Here is a 23999-nt window from a genome sequence, read left to right as displayed (position 1 = left end):
GAGAAGTTTTACTTCTAGTGCGTAGAAGAGCCTGCCATGCTTCTGTAGGAGTCGTTGCTCTGGGCTTGCCTCCTGGTTGGAAAAAGGAAGGCTGAGAGCAAAAACCCATGCACAAATGCAATAGGCAGTCTCTTCTGATGGAGGACTGTTCCATTGTATTTCTGCATTTGGAGTGACTATGTGGTTTAATCACCTCAAAGCAGAGTAAAAGTCACTCACCCACAGCAGAAATACCATGGGCAACCTTGGTACTTTGGTACAAATCCCTCAAGTGTGTTCAGAAGTAATTCATTTTAATATGAGGATCCATAACAACAACAACAACAACAACAACAACAACAGCAGCAGCAGCAGCAGCAGCAGCAGCAGCAGCAGCAGCAGCAGAACATGACCCCCTGCAAGAATTATAGGGTCATTTGGGTACAAAACAATGAATTTACTGGCTGACTTGGTATCTGAGCCAGAGCTGCCAGATACATAATGATGATCTTTAAAAATTGAGCTATTTACATGAAGCCTCACAAGGGTGTTGTGTGAATAAGGGCAGTTAAAAGCAAAACGAACCCCAAGATTTATAGAAAATTTATAATAATAAAATCCAATTCTAACAGAAAGCAAGCTAAACTGAAACCACTTTTGGCTTGACAAAACTGAGGTATAAAGGTGGAGTTGGAAGAAGGCGGTGTGACCTTTTTGTGCTTTTGATGAAAGCTTCTCATCTCCAGGAATTCTGCTATTAATTTTTCCCCTTCAAATAAAGGGAAGAAGCTATATTAACAAGGCTTGTAATTTTGTTTTTAACAGCTGTGGCGGCTTTGAAAACATGATTTTATAGAATTCTTGACAATGTCAGTGATTAACTGTTACTCAGGAAGACCGAATCACTTATTTAGCCTTTATTTTAAATGGCTTCATCCTTGTAGGGTCTAGACAATGAGCAAGGCCACTAGTTGGCACCAGACAAGGACTGGTCTTGTGAGACTCTGTAAATCTCAGAAACTGCAAACTAGACAGCCAAACATCCCCAGCAGGTCACAGGGTAGCTGATTGCAGAAGCAAATGTTAGGAAGATGGGCTGAAGTATACAGACAGAGGATGAGATTCTTAAACTATCCACTGAGTCATCCCTAATAAACAACTACAACATGGCTGTAAAGTATATTGATTTTTGGATCATATCACATACCAGATGAAAACTAATTAAGGGTGGGGGATTTTTTGCAAAATTTGGGGAATTCATGTGAGCTGACATTATGAAAATGATAAGATACAAGCTATATTTTGAACCCCTAATACTATTAGTTACATTAAGGAAGAAGCTAGAAGTTGTTCCTGTAAGTAGTTAGCAAAACACACAAAATTGACCAAAAAATAAAAAAATAAAAAAATATGGGGAGATTGGGTTAAAATGTTTGGGATTTACAGTGGTGCCTCACAAGACGAAAAGAATCCGTTCCACGAGTCTCTTCGTCTAGCGGTTTTTTCGTCTTGTGAAGCAAGCCCATTGACGGATTAGCGGATTAGCGCTATTAGCGGCTTTTAGCGGCTTAGCAGATAAGCGGCTTAGCGGCTTAGAAAAGGGGGGGGGAGAAAAAAACCCCCGCAGGAACTCGCAAGACATTTTCGTCTTGCGAAGCAAGCCCATAGGAAATTCGTTTTGCGAAGCGCCTCCAAAACGGAAAACCCTTTCGTCTAGCGGGTTTTTCGTCTTGAGAGGCATTCGTCTTGCGGGGCACCACTGTATTAATAATGGAGAAGTTAATGCAATAAATTAGGACACAGGGAGAAGTCAAATAAAGACAAAACTGCAGCCCTCTCCAGGTGTTACTCACATGAAAAAGATCCACATCACATGGCAATGGGCCCACCCATTAGGCCTGCCCTCAAAGTTGCCCCTGCTGCCACCATCTTGTGGCAAATGTTCTTAAGCGGACAAGTACTCTATGCACAGAGGTTCCTCAGACAATTAGAGGTCTAAACTGCACATTTGTAAGTGTATGCTTCAAAGACCTTAGGTATCTATGCAGGTCATACAGCACCTATTCCAACAGCCTCATGTCCATGCTGTGCTTTAAGACAAGAAAAGATGCACATCTTTTAATCCAGGCATTTTGTATTTGGAAATATATCTCTCATGAGCAAATACTGCCACATTATAAACGGTGCAGATCTGCATAAAATCAGCCTGGTACAAATTTATACATGTGTGTGCTCCTGAAGAATAACACTCTCTTTATGTATTTAGTACTACGAAACAGTTCCTAAATAGAAAATATTGTGTATGGAATTGGATATACTCTTTATACTCTATCAGACCTTGGCTGTCTGATACCCGATGCCCGTTTAAATTTCTTTATTTTTTCCCCTTACGTATTTTTTTAACTGTAATTTTATGTTGTGAACCTCCTTGAGATCTATGGGTGATTGGCAGTATGCAAATGGAATAAATAATAATCACCATCCCCTCAGCTAATAGCATTTTTATAAAAGCTGTGATTTTTAGAAAATTCGAGACTCATGTTTGTAAATCTTTTTTCCAATGCATTTCATAATTAATTATATCCGTTTTTACATGGATATCCTAGTGGTCATGAACAGGTCTACGCCTGCTTTAGGTTAGCAGTGCTGCAGAATCAGGGGCATCCAGACCCTTTTACTGGATCCCTTGTAAAACAGCATTATCAGATTCAGCGTAACTGAGAATATCTGTAGGCTAAAAAGCAACCACGGATCTCTTTTCCCCCCACTCTCCAAATGATGAAAATGACAATGGTTACTCAATGTACATCTCCCAACAACCTGTGTCCCTGTTAGAGAGACAAATGCCTCTTTGAGAGACCAGGTGTCCCTGGGCATCACCTAGTAGCAGACATTCCAGCAGGCTACCTGAATGATTTCTCTCTCACCTGGTCACAAGACCTGTAACTGTAAGAACCTGTAAGTCAGTTCTTGGTATGAGCCTTCGTGTGCATGCACACTTCTTCAGATACCAAGGTATCTGAAGAAGTGTGCATGCACACGAAGGCTCATACCAAGAACTGACTTAGTTGGTCTTTAAGGTGCTACTGGAAGGAATTTGTTTTGTTTTGACTATGGCAGACCAACACGGCTACCTATCTGTAACTGTAAGAACCTGTGTGTGAGCTTGTTTTCTTTTATTCCTCCCTCCACATCCTTTTGTCTCTGTGTGTCATGACTTTTAAAATGTAAAGCTGAGGGCAGGGATTGTCCTACCACTGATTTTTGTAAGCCACTTAAAGCTTCTTTGGCTGAGGTAAAAATTATTAAATCAATCACACACAAACATATAAACAAGATTACCTGCTTTAAAATAGTGTGCGTCATCCTCCCCCTGGCCCCCAATAACCCTCTTCTTTTGTGTGCATAATCTGATCTACAGCGACAAAATTTTGTTAAGACTGTTAAACAGACTGTATTAGCAGGTGAAAGAATTGGCAGAAATGACTGGCAGAATCCGAGACCAGGGAAAAGAGTCAGCGGAAGAGGAATGGAGGAAATTTAAAGATTATTTGCAGAAATATTGTAAAATCAATGAATGTTAGAATGTTGTTGGACAGAAATTAAGTGGTTACCAGCTGTAATGTAAAAGTGGAGTAATAAGCTAAAATAAGTTACAAGAAGTTACAATAAGGATTTGCTGAATTAAGATTCGAACTGGAATACAAAAGGGGGAGGTGAGAGGAGGTTCGAGAAACAATGTAATAGAAATAAGTTTTGGAAATTATATTTGTTCTGTTTTGTTCTGTTTTGTTTTTGTTTTTTTATTTTTATTTTGATTGTGTATTTTTGTATTTTGTATTTTTGTTTTTTGTATTAAATTGGAAACTCTAATAAACATTTACTAAAAAAAAAAAAAGTATTAGCAGGTGAAAGATTTTCAGCTTTGAAGAAGAAATATGTAAGAAAGAAAGGATTCCCAGTTTCAGGGATGAAACTGTTGGGGACATGGAATTATCAATTGGTTTATATCATGAGAATACAGATATTCAAACAAAAGTCCTAAATCCTTACAATCTAAACAGAACAGGTTTTCTTTTCAGACGATGTCAGAAAGAAACTTAGAGCAAGACTAAGCCAGCTAATGTACTCTTGAAGTTTCTGAAGCTAGCAATAAACCAGATTTCGTCAGTGAGGTTTGGCAATATGAGGAATCCTGTAACCAATTTCATTTCCTGATAAATGAATGGTCCACTGGGGAAAGTCAGCCAGAGAGTTTTGGAACTGCTGAGGGCTCAGACGTTGCTGAAGGACTCCTTGAAGGAGCCAGACTGTCTATTGCTTATCACTGCTGAGCCAAAGAGTACCATGCAAAACACTGCAACTGCCAGACTCCATTTAGAGCTCTTACTGAAGGACAATGCAATAGCACTTCACACACGTGTGGTAGCTTTTTAAGAATACAAAAAGGATGTAGCACTTCCTATAGTGTCGTTCTAAGTGAATGCACTGGAAATGCATGACTGTATAAAACAACATTCTTAGTTGGCTTTATTGCTCATTATTCATTTTAAAATATAAGCCCTGTATTTTGGGAGCAGGTTCTGAGATGGTACATTTGGATATATGTTTTGCTAGAGAAAAGATGTCCAAAGTTATTGATTTTGAAGCAACAGATAACTGGATTGCTTGGTAGGTTGCTACTTTAATTGCAAAATCCACAAAGATTCTCAAACAACAAAACCTCACCTTCAAAAACAATAATTGATATATCAGTTTCTGTATGTATGTGTATGAGCCTGATGATCCCTGAAAAGGAGAAGATATAAAGTAAAAACAAATAACTTCCTATAAAATTCAGGCCCTTCATAACACAAGTACATTTGGGCTTCGTAGGCTAGATTACTAGCTGAATCTGCAGTTAATTAGCTGAACCTTCAAGTTAGAAAAATTCCCAAATTTACAAGTATAAACTGTTCTACTTATAAAAAGGCACATCCAATAAAACTGTGTGCACGATTCATATAGAACACATTTTTTCTAGCATCTTTGGTTATTCTACCAGCCATGTAACAAATATAATTGGGGTGTAATTATTTAGGAGTAAGATCAACAGAAGAATACTGCTGGCTTCCACCACTTGGTTTAACTGGTGTGTCAGTTTACATGCAAATTCATGGCTCATTTCCGATGTACCATATTTTTCGCTCCATAGGGTGCACCGGACCATAGGGCGCACCTAGTTTTTAGAGGGGGAAATCAAGAAAAAAAATCTTATTTCCCCCCCAGCCCCAAAGAGCTGCGTACAGGCTGCGCGCAACCTCTCTCTGCCGGAGGGGTTGCGTGCGGCTATGGCACAAGCCAAGGCAGCAAGCGGGATGGATCCCGCTCACTGTTTTGGCTTCCTCTTTAGAGGCTGTGCGAGGCTAAAAAAGCCATAGCCATGTGCAGCCTCTCCCTGCCAGAGGGGCTGCGCGCGGCTATCCCTGAAGCCTTCCGAGCGCAGCGCAAGTTCCCGCTGCGCTCCTCAGGCTTCAGGTTCGTTTTGCTGAAGCTGGAAGAGCAAGACTCTCCTGGCTTTAGCGAAAGGAACCTGAAGCCTCCAGAACGCAGCAGGAACGTGTGCTGCACTCCGAAGGCCTTCAGGCAGCTATCCCTGATGCCTGGAGAGTGAGAGGGGTCGGTGCGCACCGACGCCTCTCGCTCTCCAGGCTTCAGCGAAAGCAACGGGAAGCCTCCAGAGTGCAGACAGAGGGAGTGCTCCCTCTGCACTTTGGAGGCTTAGCATTGCTATCGCTGAAGCCAAGGAGCCTGCATTCGCTCCATAGGACGCACACACATTTCCCCTCAATTTTTGGAGGGGAAAAAGTGCATCCTATAGAGCGAAAAATACGGTACTTAGTCCATAGTGCTAAACTGATATATGAGAATTGCCATGGCAGTTCCAGATCTACAGCATTTGGTCAACAGCAAGTAGCCAAGACAGATGTCCTAGAAATTTTATAAGCAGGTTATGACGGTGTTATCAATCACTTGTTGTAAAACCCTGGAATTTGGTAGTCGAGGTATGCGATCTCTGAACATGCATGTTCCCCTTTTAGCTATCATGGCTAGCAGACACAGACTTACCCACCTTGTATTCAACCACAACTCTTTTAAAATGCATTGCTGCTACCTGCCACCACAATTAATTACGTACTATGTTGATGGCACATTATGCGAAGAAGTCCTTATTTATCTTAAACTGCTTAAACTGAAGAAGTGTGCATGCACATGAAAGCTCATACCAAGAACTGACTTAGTTGGTCTTTAAGGTGCTACTGGAAGGAATTTTTTTGTGCTGCTTATCAGTTTCTTTTAATGGATTTCCCCATTTCCCTCCCATATTTTTTTCTGCATTCTAACCTACAAAAACAAGAAAGAACCTCATGGAACTTTATAAACACATATATTGCAGCTTAAGCTCTTGTAAGCCAAATACTTTTCATTAGATGTGACAAACCTAATGCCAAAACCTCATCTTTAAGGTGCTTTGGCTGCAAAGAACTGACATGGTTACCTCTCTCAAAACTACTTTGCAACTGTCTTTTCTCTCTCTCCTAAGGTAAAACGGATCCAACTATTTAAGTCTTTCTTTTTAAGAAGAATGGTCTTGCTTCAAGATCAAACTCCTGTACACCCTGAAAACAATTAGTGTAGCTCATAACCTTTAAGAGCTGCAGTTCTTTGAAATGCTAAGCAATGACGCCTCACATTCTTGGACACTGGACAGGAACAGGGTTGAAGATCTATTTACTCTTGGTCTACAAAGAAAATGTTTTATGGGGGGGGCTCCTTGCCTTGCAAGTTGGAAAGCCAGATAATTGTATTCCATTGGAGAACTCTGTGGCATGCTTACAGTAAAAACCTGATATTATCTCAAGGAGTTTCAGTGGCAGAAATTCAAGTGCATCTTGCTAATGCACATTTTCCTGTGTTGCAATCGTGAAGTGATGTTTGCACTCCTTTTCAGTGGGAGAGCCAGAAAAGCATTAGGGCATTTTATAGCTTTAATGCCAAAATGGCATGCAGAATAAAATTGCTCCTTCTTTCTTGCATAGGTCAGCAATGCTAGTAAGTTGTCTTAATTCTTCTCCTACCTAGATGTCCCGTCCCCCCCCCCGACATCGCCTTACCATAAGACAAATCCCACAGTGGGGCCTTCAACCAAATGGAGGTAGAAATGCTGTTTTAAACTCTAGAACTAACTGACAGCTACAGTATAAAAGCAAACCTCAGGGGCTTGGGTTCTCATGTTTAGCCATATTTGAAAAATGAATTTCCTACAGCCCTTCTACGGATTCTACCCCTTCCCTGAAGTCTACATTAATATATGTTGATTTTCAGACTCAGGCGATACCTGGGGTGAGGTGGAGTGCATGTCCTCCTTTTCAAATTTTGAGAGTAATATATAAATAAGGTTGCAGTTACAACATGAATGAGCTCTCTTTGGGAGAGTCACACATAGGTTGTGGATGCCATGATAAACACCGCTGCTGTAACATCAAGCAATCCTTTGACCAATATTGTATTTTAACGTAACCAAGACCTTATGTGGGAAAAGGACTTACGGTATCTTCATAAGAACAAAATAAACCGTTCCTTGGAATGAGAAACAATTAAATAATTCCTTTCAGAGGTTTACTGGAGAAGGTATTTTACTGGGTGTGTTGGTGGCATTTAAAAATTTCAAGAAATGAAAACACAAAAGCTATTATTTTAGTCTATGAACGTTCTATAACAACTAGCCAATGTATGGTTACTTTAGATTTTTATTTTTTTAAAAAAAGTTCAGATTTCAGCATTGTGGATTGCTGCATGGAAATAATGTTTAATAATTTGTTCTCTGCTCGGCATAGTTCATAGCTTCTCTGAAGCTCAACATCAAAAAAACGAAGATCATGGCCACTGGGCCCATCACCTCCTGGCAAATAGAAGGGGAAGAAATGGAGGCAGTGAGAGATTTTACTTTCTTGGGCTCCATGATCACTGCAGATGGTGACAGCAGTCACGAAATTAAAAGACGCTTGCTGCTTGGGAGAAAGGTGATGGCAGACCTAGACAGCGTCTTAAAAAGCAGAGACATCACCTTACCAACAAAGTTCCGTATAGTTAAAGCCATGGTTTTCCCAGTAGTGATGTATGGAAGTGAGAGCTGGACCATCAAGAAGGCTGATCGCCGAAGAATTGATGCTTTTGAATTATGGTGCTGGAGGAGACTCTTGAGAGTCCCATGGACTGCAAGAAGATCAAACCTATCCATTCTTAAGGAAGTCAGCCCTGAGTGCTCACTGGAAGGACAGATCGTGAAGCTGAGGCTCCAATACTTTGGCCACCTCATGAGAAGAGAAGACTCCCTGGAAAAGACCCTGATGTTGGGAAAGATGGAGGGCACAAGGAGAAGGGGACGACAGAGAACGAGATGGTTGGACAGTGTTCTCGAAGCTACAAACATGAGTCTGACCAAACTCCGGGAGGCAGTGGAAGACAGGAGTGCCTGGCGTGCTCTGGACCATGGGGTCACGAAGAGTCGGACACGGCTAAACGACTAAACAACAACAATTTGTTCTCTTAACCAACAACTTCATATCAACATATGAAGCTACTTTGTACAGGGTGAGGCCCCCAGTCCATCTACTGCAATATTGTCTACTCCAGGACTGGGGAGCCATTGTTCTTCTGAGGGAAAGTGCATGGAGGACAGTGGGTGAGGCCAAAGTCCTGAATGGATGGGGCAAAGCATGCACACACTGTTGTGTCTCCATTCCTCCCACCCTCTCACAAGTTTTTCTCCATACTCCTATGTGAGAAAGGGACTTCTCTTTCTTGCCTTGCAGCTTGGAAAGACAGCTGGTGGGGCTGGCTCAGTGGAGTGTCCAGGTCTTGCTTCACTAGCTCAAGTCCCTTCACTTCTTCAGCAGCAGCATGGAAGGGGACTGGGATGGCAAACCATTGGCCACTGGGTAGGCAAAGCAGAACCCCTGACTGGCTTCTGTACTGGCTGCTGAGGAAGTGGCTGCTCTTAGCTTGGCTACATGAGATTTAAGCACGAAAGTTATGGTGCTGATGACTGTTTTGTGGAGGACAGAACAATTTCCAGGGTGGTAAAGGTGAACTTCTCAATAGTATTTCAAATTCATTCTCAACAGCAATGGCTCTTAAGGAATCTTCCTCTCAGAATGTTTGTTTGAAGAATTCCAGAGGTAAAGATTCAGAGTCAGATTTTAGGGGCAAATGCGCACCAAATAGTGCCTTGGATGCCACTTTTGTTGCAATTCCAACTGAGGTGTCCAGTGCAGTGCTTTTCTATGCTCTGTTAGACCATTTTCGGGTTATGTGCACAGGAAGAAGAAGAAGAAGAGTTTGGATTTGATATCCTGCTTTATCACTACCCGAAGGAGTCTCAAAGCGGCTAACATTCTCCTTTCCCTTCCTGCCCCACAACAAACACTCTGTGAGGTGAGTGGGGCTGAGAGACTTCAGAGAAGTGTGACTAGCCCAAGGTTGCCCAGCAGCTGCATGTGGAGGAGCAGAGACGCGAACCCGGTTCCCCAGATTACGAGACTACTGCTCTTAACCACTACACCACACTGGCTCCAGCAATAATAATAATAATAATAATAATAATAATAATAATAATAATAATTTTATTTATACCCCGCCCTTCCCGGTTCAGGAAACCGGGCTCAGGGCGGCTAACAACAAATTTAAAACACTTAATTGAGGCTACAAAAAAAAGCATAAAATACGGTATAAAGAGTAAATAACAATAAAATCAAAAATCAAAAATCAAAAATCAATTTATGATGCAATTGGTGCCTTGCTTCTCTTGTCACCTGCCCATAGAACTTACATACTGTTTGATTTTAAAAAAACAACAACCCCAAAGCAGCTTGAGAGAGGCAAGCATCACCCACTGAGAAGCCGTAGCTCCTAATAAAATATCTGTGTCCCAATGAACTAATTTTCCTGATGGCATCAATTTCACTTGCTTTCTGAGAAAATTCTCTCTTGGAGCTGGCATGATTCCTGTATATTGGGATCATGTATTTGTTAGTTGTCACTATAATGCTGCTTCCATTTGCTATTCATCTCTTTAGCACATCAAAGAAATGGTTTCTTATAAAATACAGGTACACTTTGAAGCCATCAAGCAGGGAAACCAGGCTGTGCATACGTGTACACACACACACACACACACACACACACACACACACACACACCAGCATTTTGGATTGCTGGAGACAAAAAGAATCTGCAAAGGAATGGGCTAGAAAAGCCCCATTCCTCCCCCAGCCCTGGCTTTTGGCCCTATTTTTAAAGAGAAGGCTTTAGTGCTCTGTTAAGCAGAACAAGTTTCAATAAATACTACATACTTCATGCCATGCTGGCAAGGGGCAACGTAAGAACATATTGGCAAGCATGTTAGAGACATGAAAGAGAAAAGGAAGGAGTAAAAAACTAGGCAACACACTGCGAAATAAAACTGGGAAATTCAACAGAGGAAAACCATTTGTAAAATAAATGTTTTCTCTTCAAATGGCTTACCAGCGGGAAGTTTCCTTCAAAAGCATTTAAATGTGATCTCTTAAATGTTGCTCATTCTATGAACTCAAATGTCAGCTTCCAGTTAATAACGTCTGGCATTCAGAACAGGTTTTCCCACTTAAAAAAAAAGTGCAGCTATCTTCTGGCTAACTTCCCTGAAAACCCTGAGATAACTTCCAGACTCCAGACACAGTCTCACTCCTCTCAGGCTCTTAATCCTCAAACTACAGATAATTTCACCCAAAGGGAGGGAGGGGGAAAAAAAAGACTGTGTACTTGGGGGTGGGGGTGGGGTAGACACTGAAGTCAATTTTCAGTTATCACTCTGATCTTTAAATTACTCTTAATAATAATCTTCTGCAATAAAACAAGGAGCCTGTAATGTGGGCTGCCTGTCTGCAAAGGAGACAGCTCTATCTCTGAAGGCTGCGGCTTCCACCTCAAGACCCAGGCGCATTAGCTTCATTTATCTCCTTCCACAGGGTGAGGGAGGAATCCAAGACCTGGTTATTTCAACACCTGCTACTTTATCTCCCAGCTTCTGCTGGAATCTTCTAAGAAGGCTAATTACCCAGTATGGACTTTCCCTACCCTGCATAGCGCATGGCCAGGAGCAGACACTTTAAAGCAACAGCTAATTATAATCACGCTTATCTTGAGCAGCAGTCAGGTGAAGATGCTAAGGGAGTTTCCAATTCTCAGACACTTGACTGTCAAACACGTCCGCCCTCTTCCTCCCCAATGTGTGCCATGATGCGTCTCTACGCAGGGTTCACGTTGACACCAGATTCCTTCGACAGAACGCCACAAACGTTTGACTGGATCCAAACCAAGAGTTCACCTACTAGCCTAGCACTAAGCCTACTAGCCTGGCATCTAATCTTCCTCTATGTAGCCTGGGGCCTGCCTACTCCACAAAGTGTATGACAAACACATATCACATGTGCTCATTGGGAAAACAAACAAACATCTGACAAATGCATTTAGTTACATCTGCAGTATAAATGCTCTCTTCTCAATTATCCAAACAGCAGCAAATCCTTGTTATCTTAATTCACAGTGTGTTTCCGTGTGGGAGGATAGTCTGTTTTTCTGAACTGCCAATTGTTGAAGGATTCTGTTCATTTTGATGCAATGTTTTGTGGTCCTTGGTGAGACCCGGCAGAACATACACGTAGAGATATTGGGGATCAGCTCTTTATCTAACTTTTAGGAATAGGCCAGTGAGCACAATTCTAGATTCATGTTGGGATATAATGATGGATCCATCTCCAAAAATGTCAAGTGGAAAATCGAGTTAACATTCTAGGAGGCCTTCTGTTCTTATAACAGAGTTTCTAACACAGTTCTGCCTCTGAGGTTTTTATTTTGTTATTTTCATTCTGTAAAATGACCCACATAGTTTCTGAAGGACTTTTTATTCAAATTTGAGAAGGAAAAAAACTTGTTCTTTTCAGGGGTGACAGGAAGTAAAACAGCATTGGGGAACCTCAGGCCCACAGGCTACTGAGACCTAGCAGGCCTTTCCATTTGTCCCATGTGTAGTTGTCACTAAGCCACATCCACCTGCACATCATCTAATATCAGGTGCAAGGCCATATTATATATGAAGAAAGGTACAGTTTGGTGCCTTCTGAATTTAGAAACCTTTTCCTGAGTTGTACCAAACCAAGTTTTGTGCAGAACAGACACACTGAAACTGATGGAGCTAAGTCAGTCATGTCCATTAAGCTCAAGTGGTATTCAATGAAGTTTTACTCAAGAGCAGACCCAGAAAAAATAATAAGCATGACTATGTTGTTGTTGTTGTTGTTGTTTAGTCGTGTCCGACTCTTCGTGACCCCATGGACCAGAGCACGCCAGGCACTCCTGTCTTCCACTGCCACCCGCAGTTTGGTCAGACCCATATTTGTAGCTTCGAGAACACTGTCCAACCATCTCGTCCTCTGTCGTCCCCTTCTTCTTGTGCCCTCCATCTTTCCCAACATCAGGGTCTTTTCCAGGGAGTCTTCTCTTCTCATGAGGTGGCCAAAGTATTGGAGCCTCAGCTTCACGATCTGTCCTTCCAGTGAGCACTCAGGGCTGATTTCCTTCAGAATGGATCGGTTTGATCTTCTTGCAGTCCATGGGACTCTCAAGAGTCTCCTCCAGCACCATAATTCAAAAGCATCAATTTTTCGGCGATCAGCCTTCTTTATGGTCCAGCTCTCACTTCCATACATCACTACTGGGAAAACCATGGCTTTAACTATACGATGACTATGTTAGATAAGTGCATTGCAGTGGGTTTGCTCTGAGTAAAGCTCAGTTGAACAACATACAAAGGCTCTATGCTGAGTATGACTATCATGGGATACAACACTCTGTCACCAAATTTAAGACACAACCCAATTACAGCTGGAGTTAGACGTGAATTTAGAGTGTGCACTTGAGTCTTCACTTCTTGGTGTTGCTCGAATTCAAGCCCAGCTGCAAGGCGACAAAAGATGAATCTGGGAGTATACCCTAAAACAGGGGTCTGCAACCTTTAAGACAAAAAGAGCCACTTGGACCCCTTTCCGAAGAAAAAAAAAACTGGGAGCCACAAAACTCGTCATTATAAAAATAACTTTTTTGTCACTTTTTTATTATTTCTTTGTTTGACCCCTCAGAATTACTCCTCCTCATAGAAATAAACGTTAAATTAACAAGTTACCTTTTTTTGTGTGTGTGTTCTTCACTCCCCTTCAAAACAGTGACCAGCGTACATGCCCCTTACAATGTAGCGGGTGGGCGGGAAGGTGACGTCGGGACAGTGCGTGACTAATGCACGCACTGCCCCCATGCGACGTCACAGCCAGTACAGCGCTCGCCACAGTGGGGAGTATCGGGGCGCACAATGTGCCTCCTCCCCTCCCTAGTATCCGCCCCGGAGCCGCGGCAAAGGTGTAAAAGAGCCACATGCGGCTCCGGAGTCGCGGGTTGCAGACCCCTGCCCTAAAATATGCTCCTAATACTTCCTTTAATGTTGAATAACCTGGTAGCAGGTGAATAACTGGTGAGTCTCGGTGGTGTCAAAATGGACAGTGGGGGAGTATTAAATTGAGTCCCCCGCTGCTAATCAGAGGCTTCCTGTTGAGTCTGTCAGCTGTTGAGTCCTGAGCACCCACACAACACAGAGGTGATTTTTGGAGCTTTTGTTTTTGCTATTTTTTGTGTTTTTGTTTGTGTGGCTTTTTCAGTTTTTTTACTATGACTTGTTCTTCATTTTATGGGACTGACTGGTGACTGTGGCTTGTGACTTTGTTTTTGTGACTTGTTTTTGTGACTGTGTGGAACACAATTCAGCTACTGATTGATTGATTGATTGATTGATTGATTGTGTGACTGCAGAAATGGATAAAAGTCCCCCATCCAAACAATGACTATCATCAGTGCATGTAAGAAATATTTATATTTTAAATTTTTATCATCTACAATACTGCCTTATTTTTTCTACAGTATAGTACACTGATTATTGCTTTCATTTTATGAATCAATGGTCTTGTTAGATAGTAAAATTCATGTTAAATTGCTGTTTTAGGGGTTGTTTTTAAAAGTCTGGAATGGATTAATTCGTTTTGCATTACATTCTATGGGAAAACATGCCTTGGTTTTAGAATACTTTGGTTTTGGAACAGAACTCCGGAACAAATTAAGTTTGGGAACCAATGTACCACTGTAGTCACAAGACATCTCTAGTAGCAACATGTGCATATAATTCATTAGGGTTCTTGAAGAAGCATACGATCATAGAAATGGTAATTTCTACACCAATGTTATATAGCCATTCGTTCTTTTTCATAGTATGCTTGCACATTCCGTTATAGATTAATAATCCATGCAAACACCCAGAACTCAAATATAGGAGAACTCTACAGCAGGCAATGCTGTAACCTAAAGAAAGAAAATTATCCTTAAAGTGCTGCTTTGTGGCATGCTACACATTGACTGGTTTTGTTAGCACTCACCCTGAGCCTGTCTTTGGGCAGAGCAACAGCTCCTTGCTTGATGATTTCCAGAACTCTCTCCACAGACAGCTCAGTCCCAGCCTGCTCAATTTTGGAGCTAAAGAAGCTGATCACCTGGAATGGAACAGGAAAATATATATTATATACACACACATATACTTCTGTCTGTAAATAAGTGGAGGCACAGGTTAAACAATGTCAGGGTATCTGTCAACTAGATTTTTTTTTTTTTAAGGCTATAGAAACCTACCCAGCTGATTTATGACAGTGAGACATTTCTTAATTGAGATTCTTCAACTGTCAGGTATAATGCTAGATTAAAAATAGTATTTAGCATTTGTATTCCAGGTAATTTAGGCACTATGACCATGATCCAAAAATGTACATATGAATATTTCAGCAATACTGCATAGCAGTTAAAGACCGCAAAGTTCAGTGAATTTTCAGCTTCTGCTATCTGCCACATGGCTTTTTTTGACTACTGAAGCAGGAACAAAGTTTCCTAAGAAAACAGGAAATCGCAGGAGTAATGATTGCTTTGGGTTTTTATTTAATCTTCATGATAATTCTCAGAACCATGAAGACTACATTGGCCAGTTTATCTTACACACCAAGGCCTATACGATAATGTTTTGCAATATCACATAAAGGAAGGTAGATCTAGAAATGCCGCTGACACATCTCTAAACATGCAATCTTGAGAAGTTAGGTAGACCTATCTTAAGAAGAGAAACAATGCCCATGTCATTGAAGGCAGTTAACATTCCTTTGATAATCGTAGACAAGGACTAGGAAATGGTTTACTGCATGGCAATAATGTTCTTGGGATGCTTTTGCAATGCAGAGCTTGGCACCCAACTGAAGCTGTTAAGCCTAATTAGGCCCTTACAACCTATTAGTAAAACAAAAGAGCTGATGGTTTGATTACTCCAGGATTCAAATGAGACATACTGTTGCTGCAGGCAAGTACAGACATTACTTCTCTTTTGGAGTAGGGAGACCTGCCAGGCTTGCAAAGAAGGCTTTTCAGAATATGCTTAAAGTAGAAAGTGAGCAAAATTCAACAGAAAAGCATCCCTTCCTGTAAAGAAATAACTGCTCTGCTGATCCTAATTACCGTCAACTGCAAATCCTAAGCAAATATCTTGTAAAGGTTTTAATTACCACAAACCTTAACCTTACCAGATCTACCCTTCTGGTAGACCTGTGAGTCAGTACTTCTGTTCTGAGCATCCTCAGAGCTGTTTCCTTGAAGGCTACACCTCCAACAAATTCAAAGCACATCGATGGATGAGGCCACCTAGTTTCTTTTCACCACCTCCATTCTCTTTCTTCTCCCTACCTCTCTCCTTCCCATTAGAGTGATTAAAGCATTTCACATACAGTATCATAGTAATCCAACAACGTATTTGCAAGGTATGTCAGTTTATCCTCAAGCTGTGGTGAGAGGGAGGCTGAGTCAGAGCGCAGCTTGCCTAAAACCACCTACTGAGTTTATGGCAAATATAAGATTTGAACAGTGGACTTTTCATTCATCAGTGCTATACAAGCTCTCACTATCATCATCTTTTTGGTGGCAGGTAAAAGTGATGTTTATTAGTGCACTAACAAAGTTTCCTGTGACTGTTTTGGGGTTGTTTTGTAGAATGTAGAATGTAGCTGCGTTTAAATTTTAAATGTGTTGGAAGTTTCTTAGAATAATAAATAAAAATAACAATGCAAGCCCATGAAAAAGAAGGTAGAGGGTAGACCCACATACACAGATTTCGCAGTGTTCAGTGTATCAGTCATGGGAAAGCTACTCTCTAATGGTATCGGATGCTCAGGAATCGCAAGTAACTCCTTATTTTAATGCAACAAGTCTTATTAAGTCCTCATAAATTAACAAATCTGTGTTCACAGTAAGTTAACATCCTGCCTACAAATAGGTAGCCGTGTTGGTCTGCCATGGTCAAAACAAAATAAAAAAATTCCTTCCAGTAGCACCTTAAAGACCAACTGAGTTAGTTCTAGGTATGAGCTTTCGTGTGCATGCACACTTCTTCAGATACACACTGTGTATCTGAAGAAGTGTGCATGCACACGAAAGCTCATACCTAGAACTAACTCAGTTGGTCTTTAAGGTGCTACTGGAAGGAATTTTTTTATTTTGTTTTGACCCTGCCTACAAAGACATCCTTAAGAGCCAACAGCTAGCAACTGCAGCAAACAGCTGTAGTCATTCTTAACTTGTTTGATTTCCCCCCACTTTTTGAAATGCTTTTCAAGTTCCTTATAAGAATTACCCATCTTGCAGGAAGATCCTCAATACAACAACAAAAAAATAAGTAACCAACTTTGTGTAACATTTAGGATATCAGTACACCATTGACAATTACCAGTAAGAAAGTGCATATCACATCCCTCAAAATGGGAATCCATTTACTTCTGGAACAGGCTTGAGCAGTAAATGAAAACAGAAATCATTCTATTCCTGGTTGCTAAGTGAACCATATGTTTCCTATCTGCACAAAATCAGAGTTGTAGCTCAGTCCCACAACTCCAGGCAGAATTATTCTTATATTATGCAAATAATGTACGAATACCCAGGTTTATGAATATGAGCAGCACAGCATACCTCATTTGTGTAGGTATTTTTTCTCTGTCCCAGCCAAACCTCCAGGGACAGTTATAGCGTAATGCGCAATCTTCCAGCTGCCCTCTTTTACAACACCAGGGAATACTGACATCCACTTCAACTAGAGAAAAGTGATAGCTCAGACGGTAGAGCATGAGACTCTTAATCTCAAGGTCTTGGGTTCAAGCCCCATTTTGGGCAAAAAGATTCCTGCACAGCAGGAGGTTGGACTAGATGATCCTTGCGGTCCCTTCCAACTCTACAATTCTATGATTCTATAACAGTAAATGTTTTATAGGATGTATGGGAAAGCAGAACAGCTGATCTTCTGGCTTTTTCTTAATTGTTTTAAAGTTATATATTCAGCAACTCTGGTATGATTATTTTAATATACACACGTGCGTGCGCGCACACACACACACACACTTATTTTGATGTAAAACACGCCTGTAGATGGAAAGGCTGGTGGAAAATATCTTAAATAAATATGTTTGAAAAGATTGGAATGGCTTTTTGTTTCTTTTTTAAACAGAAATGTCTGGCAAAATATTTCTATAAAATCAGTTTATCAAATAATGGCTGTAATGACATTTGACAGACTGCCTTACTGAAATATTTTTGCTAGACAGTTATTAATAAATTGTGATTTCCAGTGTTTAGTGTAGATCCAGCCTTTTCCAGTTATTGTTATATTTTTGGTTGGCTCTCAGATTCTGCTTTTTTGAGGGTTTTCAGACTTTTTTTTGGCATGTGTTATACAATTTATCTGACGTTTATTGCACAAATAAGAATGGGTGTATTTGTTCATTGCCATTGAAGATTATTATTTTCCTATATAGGCTTTGGTTGGGGGATTGGATAAAGCATTAGTGATTCATTGGCTGATAGTTTTTTAATTAGACATTTTTTAGCTTTTTAAAATATGCTGTTTCAGGTGCCCCTTTTTGGCAGAGAATGCAATGTATAACTGATTAAAACAAGCAAATAAATAAATAAATCTATCTCTCCTGCAGTAATCAGAGTGTCTGCTCTGCCACCTCCTGTCTTGTCTGGTGTCTCTGCAAGAGGAAAAGCAGATATTCTTACCACAGCAGCCTTCAAGAAAAGTATGATATATTTAAAAACCTCCTTTTTCATTGCAGCTGCTGTTCTGTGCCACCTGATAGTTCCACAAGGGCTCATGAGAATAGAATTAGAAGTACAGTATAAAAAAAACAAAGGCAACTTTAAACATTTTTAAACTTTAGTGCTGAACTGTTGAACAGCTGAACTGATCAATTCAGAAACACAATTGTTCACCATAGGACTATCTAAATGGGAAGGCTGGGTGGAAGGCTAATAAATTCCATTGCCATCATTCCTTCTGTACACTTTCCAGGAGGGACAGCTGGCAACCTGCAGGGGACGAGTTTGGTTCTGAGGCTCCCAGTTGCTTATTTCTAACCTGCAGTCAAACTAACCATGACACTGCGACATCTCTGACTGCAGATCTGTAATAAAAGCTGTGGAAGGACCCTCTAAATTCAATGTGCACTACAGCACATATTATTATTATTTTAAACAAAACAAAAAACAAAACAACCTCTCACTCTTTTCCTGATGGGTATCACTCCCCATGCTGTTGTTTGGCCCTCAAATGAAAAACTTACAGGTACTATCCTACCTCCACAGTCCTTATCAGATTCAGGAGTTCATCTATTAGGGATTATATTTTGGATAGCATTGCCAGTCCAGTTTGATAAGCTGCTTTGTCACTTGTCAGCTGTTTGCACCTTGTGCATCTTAGTAATTAACTCTGGCAAGCCACTAGGTCCCTGAACTTTGTCACAAAGAGCTCAGATCTTATACAGTGGTACCTCGGGTTAAGAACTTAATTTGTTCTGGAGGTCCGTTCTTAACCTGAAACTGTTCTTAACCTGAGGTACCACTTTAGCTAATGGGGCCTCCTGCTGCTGCTGCACCACTGGAGAACGATTTCTGTTCTCATCCTGAAGCAAAGTTCTTGACCCGAGGTACTATTTCTGGGTTAGCAGAGTCTGTAACCTGAAGCTTCTGTAACCTGAAGCGTCTGTAACCCGAGGTACCACTGTAAATGTTTCTCTGGACAGATCTAAGATCTCTGGATCTCTAAAAAATAAATTCTTGTAATCATACATCTGTCTAGTGGTAAAATCTGTGTGCTATGCTTTACTACCATAGTATAGGTAGCATCAGACAGAGAGATGAGACAGCAGGGGTAACTATTGCCTTGGCTACCTGGTCCTCATAACAAGTATGTATGACCTTGAATCTGAATAGCGTATTTTCTTCTCCCCTCTCCAACCTTTTGTGGGTGTTTGGATATAATGCTGCAGGCATTTATCTGTTGTTGTTTTTTAAATTTCTGTACAATTCCCACAGGATTTAGATGCTTTATACATAAATAACCACTTTCCCCCTGTGTGTATGATGTGAGAACCACATGCATCTGTGCAAAAATGAAATAAAAATACAAATGGCTTTCCACAATGAATGTAACAATTGTAAAAGCAAGATCCACATCTACAAAAAGGAGTTTAAGAACCTAGCAGTTCAAAAGCACGTCAAAGTGCAAGTAGATAAATAGGTACTGCTCCGGCGGGAAGGTAAACGGCGTTTCCGTGAGCTGCTCTGGTTCGCCAGAAGTGGCTTAGTTATGCTGGCCACATGACCCGGAAGCTGTACGCCGACTCCCTCGGCCAATAAAGGGAGATGAGTGCCACAACCCCAGAGTCGTCTGCTACTGGACCTAACACTCAGGGGTCCCTTTACCTTTATCTTTTACTATAAAGGGCATTGTAGAAGATCAGTTCGTAAGAGTTTATTTTTACTTACCAGATCTATATTCTGCATGACATCCTGGAAAGAGGGGTGAGTTCGAAATTGCTCAAAGAGATCCCGCTTATAAAGCAGTGCATATACTAAGTTAGGGTTATGATGTAGTGAGTTTGTCAAGCAAGAGTTGATTATCTCTAACATCATTCGAATGACTTCTTCAATCACATTCAGGTCCTGTGCCTATAAGAAACAAGTAGATGTCTATTAGGCAGAATAGAAAAAAAATATTATCCAGGCACGGTTTCCAATGGTGATTATCCACAGGCAAACAGACTGTATTTAATCTTGTAGATTCTAACTAAGTAGTGGCACCTTTTAGCAGACCAATTTACATTGATGTAATTAGCACCTTTACTTATTTTCCATGCTTTATTCTGTGGGTCTAATATGGCAATACATCTCAGCCCAACTAGTCTATCCGGCAGCAGTGCTGAAAATTTTCCATTTCAAAAGGTGGATCTTCATACTTCAATGAAGTGTATTATTTTACCATTAAAAAAGAAAAAAATCACTATGCTCTGTCATGAATAACTTTAGTGCCAGCTAGGGCAGACAGTATTGTCTGGGTTCCAGGAAACTCTGTGGCTCCTGGGAAGCTTATCAGTGTTCCTCAGTGATAAGATCAGTAAGGGCAGACAAACTAAAATGGTCAGAAGCAGCTTGATAAAAGTACATGTTATTATTTTATGTAAACCACTGTAGGGATCTTTCTGGGTCAAAGTTGAAGAGAAATATCAAATAAATATCTGGATAAGAATAGTCTAGACATGCTGATCTACAATCTTGTAGCCCATCATCATCATCATCATCCCACTTTTCTTCATTCAAGGATCAAAGGGTGGTTCACAACATAAAAATACAAAAATGAGAACACAAAATATATAGTAAAACAAGAACAAAAACAAACCAATACCCAACTACCTCCCACAAACTCAAACACACTTTAAAGGCCTTAGTATGTTTAATCAGAGAAAAGCCTGGTTACAGAGAAATGTTTTCACCTAGTACCTAAAGAAATGTAATGAAGGCACAGGGAGAGCATTCAACAAATGGGGAGCCACCACAGAAAAGGCCCGTTCTCATGTTGCTGCCCTCTGGGCCTCTGCTGGTACAGAACACTGTTGTAGGGTGACAGACAGTACCTCAGCATGCAGTCATAGAACACAGATAAAGTTATTTGTCGAACACCTCCTCTCCCATATCATCTGTCTCAGGCCCTGTGGGATGACATGCAAGAGACCTTTCTTTGGCTCTGCTTCTGGAAGTTCTGGTGGCAGAGACTCTGATGAGTTTCTGCTGCCAAGCAAAAACATTCTTATTTTTCAAGGCGTTTGGGGTGAACCAATGAGGCCACTTTCTGCTTTCAGTATTTTCAGGCTGATCTGTTATTTTCTGTGTTTTAATAATTATTTTATGACATTCTGGAAACCATCTTCAGATCACTATAATGGCACCACTTTGGAAATTATGCAGATGGTGTAGGCGCCTCTACATTTTTAATCCCATGTATTCAAGATGACTCAAATTACACTGAGGCTATAAGAACATGCATGGAAATGTTGTAAGCTTCCTCAGCGAAGAGGCACATTAGGAAGTTATAAGTAAGTAATTTCCTTCTTAAATGAAAAGGTAGAGGACTTGAGGAGCCATGAATTCATGTCCTTTGTGGTATGAACACCCATTCCTCAAAGCCTTCTCTCCTTGCAGAATTCTAATAAATTGGTCAATGGTTATTTAATAACAGGTCTGCATGGTACTCTTAACCTCAGAATGGATCATAATACCAAGTGACAGACAAAATAGAATTCTCTCAGAACACAGGAAGAGCACTCTGTTTCATGGTCTTATTTACAAGGCTGAGCTATACCCCAATACAAATACCATGAAATAACGCTCCAAGTTCTTACATGCAAAAACTTACTTGGGGTAAATTTAAACAATGGGCTTCTGGGAAAGGGATGGGGTTACACAAACAAAGTCAAAGACAGTAAGTGGATGAAAGGTGAAATACATGAAGGAAAACTGCATTTCATTGCTCTCTATACATCAGACACCTCTACATCTAGACATGACATCAGGACAGATATAAACAAGGTTATGAAAGCATTTCATGTTCATCACCTTGTGTAATAACTTGTGCAGCAGCTTCAAAACAATTGAAACAGATTTTTCTCTCTTTCTCTAAGACAAGACAATGGTTCAAATGAGAAATGCTTTAAAAGCCTTTTTCTCCAATGTAACAGCTGCTCTCCATGCAGAAAGATATATAATTAAACTGGTATTTTTGCATCACATAGTTTGGGCTTTTGTAACAGTTGGGAACCCCCCCCCCAAAACTACTGAACCCTCTAACTCTGAAATAATTGAGACCAGTGCTGATAAATATCCCAAGATACTATAATTTTTTTTTAGCTGGCAGCCATTCTTGGAGTCAATTACTGATTTTTAAGACAACACAATAGGCCAGAAGTATGCAGACAAGATTCTCAAAAAGAATCTTTTTCCAGATCATACCTCAACAGGGCATACACCCCAGAAGTTCACAGGCTGTTTTAGGATGTGTGTGTGTGTGTGTGTGTGTGTATATATGTGTGTGTGTGTGTGTGTGTGTGTGTGTGTGTGTATATGTAAAGGTACCCCTGCCTGTACGGGCCAGTCTTGACAGACTCTAGGGTTGTGCGCTGAACTGCTAGGTTGGCAGGCGCTGGGACCGAGCGACGGGAGTGCACCCCGCCGCGGGGATTCGAACCGCCGACCTTTCGATCGGCAAGTCCTAGGCGCTGAGGCTTTTAACCCACAGCACCACCCGCGTCCATACACACACACACACACACACACACACACACACACAGAGGGATGCCACCAGCATTTCCTGGGCTCAGTACATTGTACTGAGTACACTGTACTCCTGCACCCCACTCCTCCCTTACCATCTATTGACAAGAACTGCTTTGTATGTACATATATTAACTTTGCCTAGCCTACCTCACAAGGTTGTTGCAAATAGAAAAGGTGAAGAGGAGGAAAAACATACACAACCTTGAGCTGTACACTCTGAGTCACAGTAGTGTGCCACAAGAACAAACTCTTGTGAGGCCAAAGCACTTATTCAGCCTTCTTGCGTTATTTCTTCAGAATTCATTGTTTTGGTCTTATCAAATCAAAGGGCAAACTCAGAATAGGCACTCACATAGCAAGAAACAGAGAAGCCAAAATGCTGTCTCCTGTGACAGCTTCTAATTCTTACACACACCTTTACATTTTGAGAGCATAAAAGAGTGAAGTGTGCTTACAATTTTAACCCGGGGGAAAATGTGCTACAGCTATCAGAAATCACATCCAGATATTCTTAAACTACTTGTTCCGGAGCAGCAAGACTAATGGTTCACATCCAGTGTTCCATTTCTCGCCCAACTTCATTTAGCAGTGCATATAATTTTTAAAAAAGTGACATTCTGTTCAACTTTTAAGGAAACTTGGTCTAGTTAGTAAGTATAAGATAGTTTCCTTTATTTTGGGTTATTACGAGAGAAGCATATGTATTCTGTTTGCAGTAATTCTGGGAAGTTTCCAAGAATTTCCTGAATTTCCTGCATTTTTAACAAGAAACTAAAACCTTCCTACAAAACTGATGTGGGGGAGGAAAGAAGAAAAAGGAAGTGCGCAGAAAGCTGAATTCAAGTCCAAAGCCAACTTTTCAGTGATAAGAGCTCCGTTGTGCGTATGTTACAGATTTGTTGACACACGTACATAATGCTTCCAGACCACACTTAAAGACAGGACATTAAAATAACCATCATCCCTGTCAGGGAACTGCCATCGGAGCCAGAGGAGGAGGGAGGGCTCCAGAGGGATGCCGGAGAGCGTCCCAGGAGGGAGAGAGGCAGCCCATCTGCGGGGGAAGGAAATCAGCGTAGCACCAGTGGAGAAGGGGGGCAGATGGGGGAATCGGTGAGGAGGCTCCATGACTCCTCGCCGGAGACCAGCGGGGA

The 23999-nt window shown here is 41.0% G+C and overlaps 1 protein-coding gene across 3 annotated transcripts in view; it reads right to left on the bottom strand.

Annotated features, from left to right (window-relative positions):
• Positions 1–23999, bottom strand: part of DYM (dymeclin) — a 166811-nt gene that overhangs the window by 19532 nt on the left and 123280 nt on the right. For all 3 annotated transcript variants that reach the window (XM_081881455.1, XM_081881457.1, XM_081881456.1), the window contains 2 exons: positions 20005–20187; positions 14535–14648 (listed from right to left, as the gene is read on the bottom strand). In XM_081881455.1, coding sequence (XP_081737581.1) covers positions 14535–14648; positions 20005–20187 — 297 coding nt within the window. The remainder of the gene's footprint in view (positions 1–14534; positions 14649–20004; positions 20188–23999) is intronic.

This window comes from Podarcis erhardii (assembly GCF_964252035.2).
Source record: "Podarcis erhardii genome assembly, chromosome: 11".
NCBI lineage: Eukaryota > Metazoa > Chordata > Lepidosauria > Squamata > Lacertidae > Podarcis > Podarcis erhardii.
This window is presented reverse-complemented; position numbering and strand designations above follow the sequence as displayed.